This window comes from Thunnus albacares, chromosome 19, assembly GCF_914725855.1.
Source record: "Thunnus albacares chromosome 19, fThuAlb1.1, whole genome shotgun sequence".
Lineage (NCBI taxonomy): Eukaryota > Metazoa > Chordata > Actinopteri > Scombriformes > Scombridae > Thunnus > Thunnus albacares.
The window spans coordinates 17,191,332-17,203,762 of NC_058124.1; the positions used below are offsets into that span (position 1 = coordinate 17,191,332).

General features: G+C 35.1%; 1 protein-coding gene across 3 annotated transcripts; it reads left to right on the forward strand.

The window, feature by feature from the left end:
- The first annotated feature begins 2,238 nt into the window (after positions 1-2,238).
- zgc:136493 (uncharacterized protein LOC692276 homolog) lies at positions 2,239-10,811 on the forward strand. Of its 3 annotated transcripts, none has more exons than XM_044335704.1 (7): positions 2,239-2,587; positions 2,952-3,069; positions 6,551-6,929; positions 7,956-8,127; positions 8,673-8,851; positions 8,948-9,044; positions 10,570-10,811. In XM_044335704.1, exons 2-7 carry the CDS (start codon positions 2,971-2,973, stop codon positions 10,724-10,726), a joined length of 1,083 nt encoding a protein of 360 aa, XP_044191639.1. In that variant the 5' UTR covers positions 2,239-2,587; positions 2,952-2,970; the 3' UTR covers positions 10,727-10,811. The 3 variants fall into 3 exon arrangements, with proteins under 3 accessions (XP_044191639.1, XP_044191637.1, XP_044191640.1); XM_044335702.1 differs by having other exon boundaries at positions 2,240-2,587; positions 2,970-3,069; XM_044335705.1 differs by lacking the exons at positions 2,239-2,587; positions 2,952-3,069 and adding an exon at positions 4,662-4,695.
- The last annotated feature ends 1,620 nt before the right edge of the window (positions 10,812-12,431 follow it).

The following is a 12,431-nucleotide window of genomic DNA, read 5'->3' on the forward strand; positions in this document are numbered from 1 at the left end:
CCTCCCTGATGCTTTGGCTTGTTGCAGGGACAAACACACACACACACACACACACACACACACACACACACACACACACACACACACACACACACAAGTAAAGGTTAAAGTTATGAGCTTGTGACTTCATGTCTGCTTATATTCACAAATCATTTTTTAAAATATGTGAAACTGTATGAGTGAGAAGAGGTTGTACACTGGTGTTAAAGACCTTTCATGCTCAGCAAAGGTTCCCTGCAAAAATGAAAAAATAAGATATTACAGATAAAAGTAAAGTTTCTTAAGTTAGGGAAACAACTGACTCAATCCACCATGAATAAAAGTTCAAGAGGCCACGTTCAAAAATATAATTGATTGCCTAAAACTCAAAAAAATATTGTAAAAGAATGGGAATTTAACTGTTTCTGCAACGTTTACAACATGGAAATGAAAATATAACAATGTGTTACACAGAATAGTCAATGAAATGTTAAAATGAGCCGATATAAAACAGTTCAAATAGAGTCATGTGTTAAGAGGCTATTTTAATCTTTTGTAAAAATTTATGTAAAATGCTCTTGACTTATTAAACAGTATGGTGCCCATGTCTAGAGTCCCAAAATAAATCGGAGGGGTCGCAAGATACGGGATGAGAAAGTGACAAATAAAAGTATTTTTTCTGACTTGCCTATGATTTTTTGTAAAATGCTAGAAACTTTTAGCTCTTCAGGTGTGTAAAAATCCTTCCACTGAAACAATATATAACCATAATCAGTGGTGAAGGGTCACACATGTCGTCTTACTTTTTAGGGTCACAAGGGACTAGATCAGAAGCCATAACTGCTGGGAACCACTGACTTAAACAGTACTGCAGTTATCTGCTGATTAATAGTTTTTGATATGCTATTGCAAATAGAAAAACAAAGGGTATCTGGTGTCATGCATCCCGCAGAGGAAGTAGCATCAGTGCAGACAGGTCATGCGGCGATGACACACCAACACGCAGCAGAACGGAGCAGCAGGTTATAAAAGTGCCAGCAGTGATAAGCTCATTCAAACACGTGCACTAGTCCTCATGCTGCCACAGAGTCACAAGTTACTGCATTACTGCCAACTAGTGGTGAAATGTTTAAATAACATTTGTGTCCTGATGTACAGTAGAATACTTCAGGTTTAAAGACTCTGACCTCCATCGTACACCTGCTGTTAACGAGGCCTGTTCCCACCTGAAGAGAACTCAACATTTTAATGCTGCTTATCAACACTTCAGTGTTTATTGTAATTAAATGATTCCCAAACAATCAGCTTCCTGCCTCAGCTGGCAGAGTGACTCATTCAGTGATTAGATTTTGGCAGAGCCCACTGCAAACTGTACACATTTTTAACACACATCTAAAACCTGTTTCCTTTGACTGTTTCTCAGAGTGATGATGACTTTATATTTTGTGGTTTCTGCATGTCGTCCTGTTCTATTTTCAGATCTCTGTTTGTAAAACACTTTGTAACCACTGTTTAATAAGTGCTAAATGAGTAAAGCTTCCTTCCGCCCTTACTTGTGGTTGAAAAAATATTTTCTGCACTGTGGCTTTGTGAGCTTGATGGATGACACAGCTAAAGGCAAATTTATGCAGCAGTTGTTTCTTTAATGCAGAAAATGTTGTCAACAAAACCTTTAATGGGACTTTGAGTGCATTTTATTTTTATACTCCCATAGCTCTCTTTTTGATATGATTTGCATGTATATTTTTGTAAATAATACATTTTTCATTTTTTCCTCTCTTTTAAAATGTAGAAATCTAACATATCTTCTCTACATTGTGTTGATAGAATCTACACTTTTTGCACATGCTCATTTATACATTTTGTTGGTATAAATCTTATTTAACTGCACTTTATAAACCACATTTACTGCCACTTTTTTGATATTCTGCTCTTCCAGTTATCAGAATCAGAATCAGGTTTATTGCCAAGTAAGTGTAAGTTTGCACATACAAGCAGTTTGCCTTGCTCTTGTTGTTGTTGTGCATAAGAGTCAAAAACATACACAAAATTAAGTAATCCTAAATAATATCAAAAAGAAAAGAATTTACAATAAAAAATATGTAAAAGTAATTATTATATGCTGCTACAGTTGCTTAACTTCCCCTTGAGGATATTTTGTTTCATCCAATCAAATCTCAAATTTCTCCCTTAATTTGGGGAGAAGAATCGACTGCAAAAAGTAAATAGAGCAAAACTGGACTTCTTTTCATGCTTTCAGACCGAGAGCAGGCTTATCTTGTGTACTGTCTCTTTACGGGTGGTGGTGTGGTGGTTTTTGGCCATTGGACACTCAGTCTTGTGCAATCTCCACCCCGGAGCCTCTTCCTGCCCGGCCACTGTGCTTAATGAATTCCTCTCCACCCCTCCTCCTCTCCATGCCACAGGGGTGTAGATGGCCCAATGTGCTGCTTTCAGATCAGCTTCTCACGTTTAATCTCTGTGTGTCTTCATCTAAAGCAAATGGGAGGTGAGATTTCATCAAAGAACAGTTAAATGCTGTTTTCTGCCCCCTTTTACTCCAAAGTCTCACTGGCTGAGAGAAACTCCTCAAGTTTCAGCTGAAGAGGTGAGAACTTAACTGAGTGAAATGATATTTTTTATAAAGTATTTCACCACTAAATGCATTTGATCATTCATTCTGAGCACCCATACGTTTGTGATTGTTTCGTTGACCCACAAGTTTCATGTTAATCATTTATTCACAGCAGGTTGACCTGTGGACTTTCACTGCATGCACATTTTCACATATATGAAATATATAGATGTGCAGAGTTTACATTTTGCTTACTTTTGTATCATATGTGTTGTCTTTGGTAGATTATTTGCACATAAGATCAGCAGTAAGTGTTGTCTGCCTGTTGAGTACTTTCCATCCAGCTTTACTGCTGCTTTTTTATGTATTTATATTTTTTTGTGTAACATTATAAAAGTCTTTACTTGCCTGCCAGAATGCGAAGACTCTGCTATGTCCAGTGTATGAGGAGACTGTGGGGTCCAGCACAAGTGAAAAACCTGCACACATCTGTATGCCAACTGCAACGAAAGAAGGTATTGTGCTTACAGTTTAGGCATTTAGCAGATGCTGTTACATAGTGACTTATAATGAGTGAATGTATTATATGCAGGATGCAAACTTTGGTTGGGGTAAGACAGAGGACGAGAGGTCAGGGGTCAAGATGTTTTAACAGACGTGCGACCATTATACCATTATTGAGGTGCAGAAGAGTTAGGAGTGAGTAGAGTGATGTGAACGGAGGTATAAATACAGTAATGAGGTGTTTGATGCAGGTTGAGTACCTTCTTCACAGAACAAATTATTTATGTGACATTTTAACAAAAATGTGATGTTTTTTTTAATAACCTACTGGATCTATTTAATGCTGTCTGTTTTCAAGAAGTTACTCAAAACTCACCTTTTTAGAGCAGCTTTTAATGTTTGATTTAACATCATAAGCTTCCTTGTGCCTTTAGTGCATTTTTAGCTATCTAGGATCTTTGTTAAACTTGTTGTGTACAGCATATTTGAGCATCTTGAGAAGTATCATCCTCTGCTCTAAAATGTATTATCATTATTAAATGCAAATGCATAAATTTAATATGTTTAAATTTACAAATGCTCTGTTACTTTAACTCTATGACTCTACTGTTGTATATTATTATTCTATTTAATGTACAAACTGAAGTCTGGCTCAAAGTCCGGCACTCTCAACTTGTGCAGTTTGGTTTGACCAATAAATATCAAACTCTGGTTAGACGTTAATCAAGCAGGTCATTGATCCTTCTGACATACTTTATACTGTATGTGGATGTTTCAAGTTTGCACTGTAGTTTTGCATTAACTGATACATTCTTCAGTGATAAAAACGAGTTCAACCTTTGAAAAAAATACTATATTAACCTCTTGCTGCTTTTTAAAAAATACTGAATACTGAAATAATATTTATCTAAAAAATGTGTGCACCCTCTCTACTTTACTATTAGTAGTAAGAGTAATAGATAGATAGATAAATCACCTTTGTTTACTGATTAACAAAGATGAAAATACACAACCAACACAAGTCATTTAACAAAAGTGTAAAAACCAAACATAAATACAACACAAACACAAGACAAATGACTTATAAAATAACAAAAAGAACACAAAGAAAAGACAAATATAAGTACATTACAGGGATAAAACAGACACTTTAAGAAAAACAGGAGCGTTCATTATATAAAACATAAGGGCTGACAGAAAATTTTCAACTAATTTTTAAATGCAACAAAACTTGGAGCAATTTTTTAAAAAATCTACATTTATGTATGTAAAATTTACCCATAATCAAGATATTATTACACATAAACTTGACATCTTTGTTTTGCATAAAAACACCAAACTCAATAGCATGATATTCAAAAACAGGTGTTACATTCTTTGTAAGTAACCATTCATGGATTCTGACCCAAAAGGTCTTAAAAATAGTGGAAAGATGTTCCTGAGATTCAATAGATAAATATTGTTAATTGTTTTGAGATGAACTTCCTTCATTTTAGGCGACAAAGCAAGTGGTAAGAAGCAGTAGGAATGTTGTCATTGGTATCACGATTTTAAAAAAGCTCTTATTTTGAAATCCTCCAAATTGCCTAAGTACTTCCTGGGTCAGGAGCAGCAGGAAACCAGGACAAGGATCACTAGTGAGTGCGCTCTTGTCATTGTCAGTTTTCTTCTCATTCTCTCTTTCTTCTTCTGTGGCCTGTAAACGCGTCTCTGGTCTCAGTCGTTACACATGTGTGAACATCTGTCAGCAGTCAGAGTTGGTTTAAGTAACTTGAGGCATCCATCTTGGAAACTAGTGTATCAACAGATCCTGATTTTGACACCAGTGATGCGATATTGTGATGTCATATGTATTGTGTGCTTTGTCACCACCCAGAGCGCACACACACAGTGTCGGCTGGTGCACTTTATTCACTAGGAGACAGTCTGGTGCATTGTGTATGTATCAGTAATAAACATTTAGTTGTTTTTGTTTTACACAAAACAAATAACTTGCATCACAAACACAAACATAACTATACAAATTACAATAGACATACCACATACAGTATATACATATAAATACACCTATACAAACATACATACATGTACATACATGTCAAGTGCTATATGTAACTGTAAAACAAAAACAAAGCACTTCTACAGCAATTTAGATTAATACTTAATTCTATAGCAGGATCTAAATGAAAATATTTAGTTAATAGATAATATTAAGTTGGTTTGTTTTTAGTAATTTGATTAAGCTAAATTTATTCAGTATAATGCACCATTTAAGCATAACATGTGTTGTAAAATTAGATTTTAACTCCACAAGATGGAGCCTTGAGATTAGCCAATGCAGGTGTTGCCTCAAGGCCCTTATTGTGTCAGCTTATAATGTGCTTTACTGCAAACAGTGCTAACAAAGTTAGCAGTTAATTACATTACCACAAGGTGAAATTACAGCTTTCAGGCCCCTTGAGGGTCTGAGGACCCTCGGTTGTAATCCAGCTTTGTGTACATCGCAAAGAAAACCAGAAGAAGTATTCAGATCCTTTACTTAACTAAAAGTACCAATACAGCAGTGTAAAAATACTCCATTAGAAGTAAAAGTCCTGCATAAAAAATCCTAAGTCATAAGTAAAAGTACATAACTATTAGCAGCAAAATGTAGTTAAAGTATTGCAGTAAAAGTAGTGGTTTGTTCCTTCTGACTGATATATTATTATATATGACATCATTAGATTATTAATACTGAAGCATCAGTGTGTAAGCAGCATGTTACTGTTGTAGCTGCTGGAGGTGGAGCTAGTTTGAACTACTTTATATACAGTTAGCAAGTTTAGTCCAGTGGTTCCCAATCTAGGGGTCGGGCCCCTCCAAAGGGTCACCAGATAAATCTGAGGGGTCGTGAGTTGATTGATCAGAGAGGAAAGAAGAAAAAACAAAGTTCTGATACACAAATCTGTTTTCAGTTTTTGGACTTTTTCTCTCATCTTTGATTTTTGGTGAAATATTGGATCATTTGAACATTTATTGAAATGAAACCATGTGAGAAGTTTGGAGGGAAAAATCACTATTTGGTGGAGCTGTTAACAACTCATAGACATCTGACATGTGACCCCGACTACACACTGCTTTTTGTAAGACGTCAAAAGCCAAAAAGGTTGGAAACCACTGGTTTCATCTTTAACAACGTGTCTGTATTTTAAAAGCTTGTTATATTATCCATTGCATCAAATCTTCATCTGAAAAGTAACTAAAGCTGTCAAATAAATGTAGTAAAGTAGAAAGTACATAAATTTACCTCTGAATGTAGTGGAGTGGAGGTATAAAGTAGCATAAATAGCAGTACATGTACCTCAAATTTGTACTTAAATACAGTACTTGAGTAAATGTACTTAGTCACTTTCCACCACTGATGAAAACCAACTGAAGGAGCAGCTTTTATGTTCATTCTGTGTTTTGTTTGAGTTGTCCTGCTTTGTTTTAAATTCTGTTTCATCCTTACAGGTGATGGAAGCGGACAAACCGTGGGCTCTGATCTCAGAGGTGGGCGAGCAAGGTTACATCGAAGATGTCACCGATATAATGACGCAACACTTCCAAATCATCAGTCACAGAGACTTCCTGCAAAACCCGCAGCTGCACGCCCCAAAAATCCAGGCCATGTTTGTGTGGAACGCCTGCCCCGCGGCCAAGCCCTCGCTGCTCACTTCGCTTCCCGCCCTGAAGGTGGTCGCCAACGGAGGAGTGGGCATCGACCACCTGGATGTGCCGTACATCACCAGTCTCGGGGTGAAGGTGACCAACACGCCCGGTGTGGTCAGCGATGCCACAGCAGATATCGCCATGGGTCTGCTTCTGGCATCGGCACGCAAGATTGTTGAAGGTGAGGTCAAAGGTTAACTCACTGCTTACAATTAGAGAACCAAGATTTACAGGCTTTTTTACAGCTTTGAGAGCGAGTGTGAGCAAAAACTAAAACAAGATGCAGTCAGATTTTGAAGAAGACGTTGCATCAGTCACAACCTTCAGCTTGTCTGTGGGTTTATTAATATTTGTAGATAAATGGTAGAAATACAGCTACACAATTGTCTTAAATATACATTTAAAAAAACAAATAAATCCAGGGTATTTACAGACTTTGTCAAGTAATTTATGAAGTGATTAATTTTCAGTTTAAGTAGGATTATGTTACTTATGTTTCTAGCAATAAAACTGCAAATACACTCTGGATTTTTCTATAGCCTCACTTTATTTATTATGACCAATAGCTTATAGCAGCTATAATGCTTAATAGCAAATTTAAAATCTACTGTGTAACATTATTCTGTCTGACTTTATGATTAGTCTTTACTTGTGCTGCATTTCAGCATGAACCATTATCCTGTAATTGTCACTATTGGCTACAGTTGTCGTTATACAACAAGTATTACATTGGCTAACTTTAAATAATACCATTCAAAACAGTATTGGTTAAAAAAGGTCTAAAAATGTGCCAATTAATACTTCCATAACCTGGTTTTATTATTTTCTTCTTAAATGGAATTACATATTTTATATTATTATATATTTTTGAACTTGTAAATTAATTTGGAAAATGATTTATGCCTTTAAAAAGTAATAATTTAGTTATAATTTTTCCAATCAGACATAATCTCAACAATACAGCTTTACTGTTTCACATTTTTGGTTTCAGCCACTCTTTAATTTAAAGTAGAAGACAGATTACTAAATGTAATAACAGGAAAGTAAAACTTAAATGCCTTTTTAAAATTAAAATTTGAAAATAAATTTATAAATATCATAATTTTAAAGCCACCTACAGCCTCCGTATAAAGTACACGGCAGCGATCAGTGATGGTTTTAAAAACTTAACTGACTGAAGTGTTTTGGTCTTTCTTCTTCTTCAAAGGTCATCAAATCGCTGTGGACCCAAAGACCACCCATATACCACAATGCCTGATGGGAGTTGAAGTCACGGGGTCCACTCTGGGGATCATCGGGATGGGAGACATCGGACACAAAATCGCTCAAAGAAGCAAAGGATTTGATATGAAGATCTTGTATCACAACAGGAAGAGAAGGTAAAACTGTGAGGACTAAATAGTTTATTATTGGTACATTTAGAAATTTCTTATTAAAAATTATAATAAAACAAAGAAATACAAGATCAACAGCTGAACATATGTTGGTATCCACTTCTTTTTGGATACCAACATATGTAAAACATGTTGAGTGTTGTTGCTTTTGAACTGACATGTCCTATTTAAGAATATGTTTAAAATGTAAACTGATGTTAAAAATTAATATTCAAGACATTTTTAGAGATAAACTGAGGTGAAGATCAATCTAAATATTAGTAATTAATCGTTAAATTTGCAAACCCATTTACGGTGTATTAAACACAAGCAAAAATACCTGAAACTAGCCAAAAAATAATAGTGAAGAACATGATTTTTGATGGTTTTTAATAACAAAAGTCACTTCAAAATCCAGTTATTCATTAAAAAAGCCTCGATGACTTGTAGATATATTACTACTGTAACCATTTATCAAAAAAATGTAAAATATTAAGGCAATGAATGTACACGACTTTATGGTCAGCTTCATCTTTCTTGGTGCTGTTCAGGAGTGTTGAGGATGAGCAGGCCGTGGGGGCGAGTTACTGTGAAAGCATGGATGACCTGCTGAGGAGGTCGGATTTCGTCATGCTGGCGGTCAACCTGACCCCTGAAACCACAGGCCTCATCAGCCACAGAGAGCTGGCCCTCATGAAACCCACAGCAACACTGGTCAACGTCAGCAGAGGTGGGAATAATGTGTTTCCTACTACTGCAGCTGTTGGTAACTGTTATTCTAAGATGCTGACCTTTAACCTTTAATTTTGCTCTTTGCGTGTCTCAGGTCTCGTGGTGGACCAGGATGCTTTAGTCAAAGCTCTCCAGTCTGGAACGATTCGAGCAGCCGCGCTAGACGTGACTCATCCTGAACCTTTACCAAGGTCTCGTCTCTCTGAAAACACCCACACTCTTCAACCAGAGTCTCAGTCACTTTACATTAGCTGCACTCAACACAACCTTGACACATCAACACAGTTTATGGAAGAAAAGAGAATCTACTGATGTACAAAGTATTCAGAGACCTCACCTGTATAAAAGTACAGTGCAATGGTTTGAAAAGAACAAAGAAAATCAGTATCGTTTATTAATTTATTATGTGATACAGTTGTTTTTAACATGGGGTGGAAACCAATGTTTTACTATGTATTTCTACTACATGTATAAATTGTAATTATATCTTTCTATCTTTTTTTATTTCTTTAAAGCTGCACTAGTCCATTTTCTAAAGTTGAGATGAAATGAAAAATGCCTTTTTTAACCCTTCAAGATCACATCCCCAGTTATATTGTGCACCTATTTAACAATATATACCAAAAAAATACAAAAAATCAATTTTTTTGTATTCTTATATGAAAATCCAATCATGTTTTCTTCCTGTAAAAAACAAAAACAAAATATGATGTGTGCTTACGTAGGCTTGAACCAACCAGTTTCAACCAATAATATCATGACATCCACCCTTCAATCATTTTTAATGTTCAAATTAATACGGAAAGTTAAATACTCTCAAAATGCCGTTTCATCTGGACTTTAATAATGGATTAAATGTGCAAAGTGAAGGATGCTACACATATTTACAACCCACTGAAAATTGTTACTGTGCAGCTTTATGGAGCCTTTTAGCGTCTTTTAGCTCATTGTTTTGGTTTTCTAGCCTGCAGCTCTGCTCTCATCAACTCATCAACACAGTTAGCAACTAGCTGGTGAACAATATTGCTGACCATTTAGCAGCTAATGAGCCAGATATTTCCCCCAAGAGCTGGAAAAGATGAAAACGAAGCTAAAAGGAGAGAAAATATTGGACTTGCATTTGTTAGATGGACAGAAACATGACACCACATGCTAATTTTGCTTCTTTTCTGCTATAGAATAAATTGGCAACTGTTTGCTGACACAACTTTGTAAGCTGATAATATGTCAGCATTGTGTCTTCAGCTTATTCCACTGTGGCCTAAAAATAATGAATGCAACTTTTTTATTGTAAGAAAAATCCTGGACATTTTCCAACTATAAGACCAGATTTAAATTAATAATAAATAATAATATTAAACTTTTCTTAACAAATTCATAAAGTGCATAACAGAAAAGAAGAAATAATTAACAAACAGCAACTAGAAACAAACACAGAGATCATAAAACACATGAAGTTACATAAAAACATAAACTGTCAAGAGTGAGATGATAAAACACAGCAACATATTAAATATTCATAATCTCTTTCCTATAAAAGAATGATTTAAGAAGAGACGCTAAAGATGTTGCCTGTCTGATCTCAACAGAGAGAATATTTAAACACAACAGCCTGAAAAGGAACAGCTGCACACAGGCTCTGTTTATTGTATTAATTGATTAAAAAAAAAACATTTGTGACACATTCAGTCACATCTCTGCTTCGTTTCTGTACAGGGATCATCCTCTTCTTGGTCTCCCCAATGTGCTGATCACCCCGCACGTGGGCACCAACACTTACACTACGACAAGAAGGATGGTGCAAAGGATGGTGGATAACGCTGTGGCTGCAGTGAAAGGCCAGTGTATCCCCAACGAAGTCAAGACGAAGTGACTTAACTAACTGAACCTCGACTCTCCACAGTGAGAAGTGTTGAATTGTTGGCATTATTGTTTTATTAAAAAAAAAATTGATTTTATCTTGTCATGAATTAGTTTTTTTTCCTGTTTGGTAGCACAGTTTCTTGTTTGCCGTAATCACTGTGATAAGAATTTATATTACATTAAGACAACTAATGTATCAATGAGCTAATCATCAATATCATCACTCTTCTGTAAACAAATGAAATGATTTTAACGTTTAAGTGAAGCCTTACAACTGTATGCAAATGCAAAGTTTATACACAGCAAAAAATAATAATAATAAAATAAAACTACCTCAAATTTTGCACATATTTGTTGGCAGCTGAAGCCCGAAAGGTGAGATTTCTCTCTCAAATTGAAATAATATGTGAAATAAATGAAAATGATTAAAAAGAAGCAATAAAAGAAGCACATTATTCCTGCCCTCACACCCTCTCTATGCCACAGAGTGAAAACACACCTTTAATATCTAACATCGAAAATCTCTAAAAGAGAAAAGAAAGAAAACATGCCGCCTTAAAGCTCTACTTCTACATCCCAGTCACTCACAGGAAACAAGCTCAAGTTGAAAAATGAATTTAATTAAATGAATCCATAATACTTGACTCATGTTTATTTTAACTTGCATGCAGCAACATGTGCTGAACATACTCTTCTAATCTTCAAAAAACTTCTAATGTTCTAATCTAATCTTTTGTGGCTAATTAATATATCAAAACCAATAAATGTTAAATATTAATATAGTATGTTATTACAAATTGTCTCTTTTATTAACCTTATTGTGTTTTTATTATTTATTATTTAATCTGTTTGCATGAATTAGATCTTCTAATCAGTACATAGTAAAGTTATAGATCTCCAGTTATCAAAGATAGGAAATCAGAATATATAAATCCATGTCTCAGTAGCTTCTAATTTAATGTCTTTATCCTGGTTATTTGTTTTTGCCTTTTGTTTTAATTTAGTGTTTGATCTGCCTTTATCTCCCCTTACTTTTTGTTCTTAGATTGTCTGGTTTGCTCATTGTTCCTTTTTTTCATTGTTGATAAAATTGTTCCTTGTGATTGTGTCATGTTAACCCTTCTTATATTATAAATAGGTGCAATAACCTTAATCGTAACGATTGGGGGACCCACAGACCCCAGAGGTTTACTTTCTGTCATTTCTCACAGGTGCTTTATTCTATCATTCCAATTTTTCATGACTTTGTTAATCAATTTGCTCCTAATGACTTCATATCATTGTTTCTGTTTCTGTTTTAATTAGTGCTTTTTAAAAAATATTAACGTATTGGGGTCCCCCAGGACCCCAGTCAAGATCACTTTTTTAATAGATGGAACTATTTATTGAGTTCTTGTTTGCCGTGGGTCCTAATAAAAGTATCACACACTATCAGAGGGCTATGGGCACTCTGCCAGTCATCTTAAAGGCTTTGTGGAAAGATTATAGTAGGGGGTGGGAGGGTTATATTATTTATATATTTTAGGATTTATTTTTATTTTTAGCAATTAATAAGACATCGTTGCAAAAACTGTATTTCATCTAATTATTATTATTATCATTATTATTCTCTTTCTTTCTGTCTTCTTGTTGTTGTTGTTGTTTTTGTTATATAATAGTTAATTTAAGGGTCTATATTTAGGGAAAAGGAGTTGCAGATCTCTAAAACGTAGTAC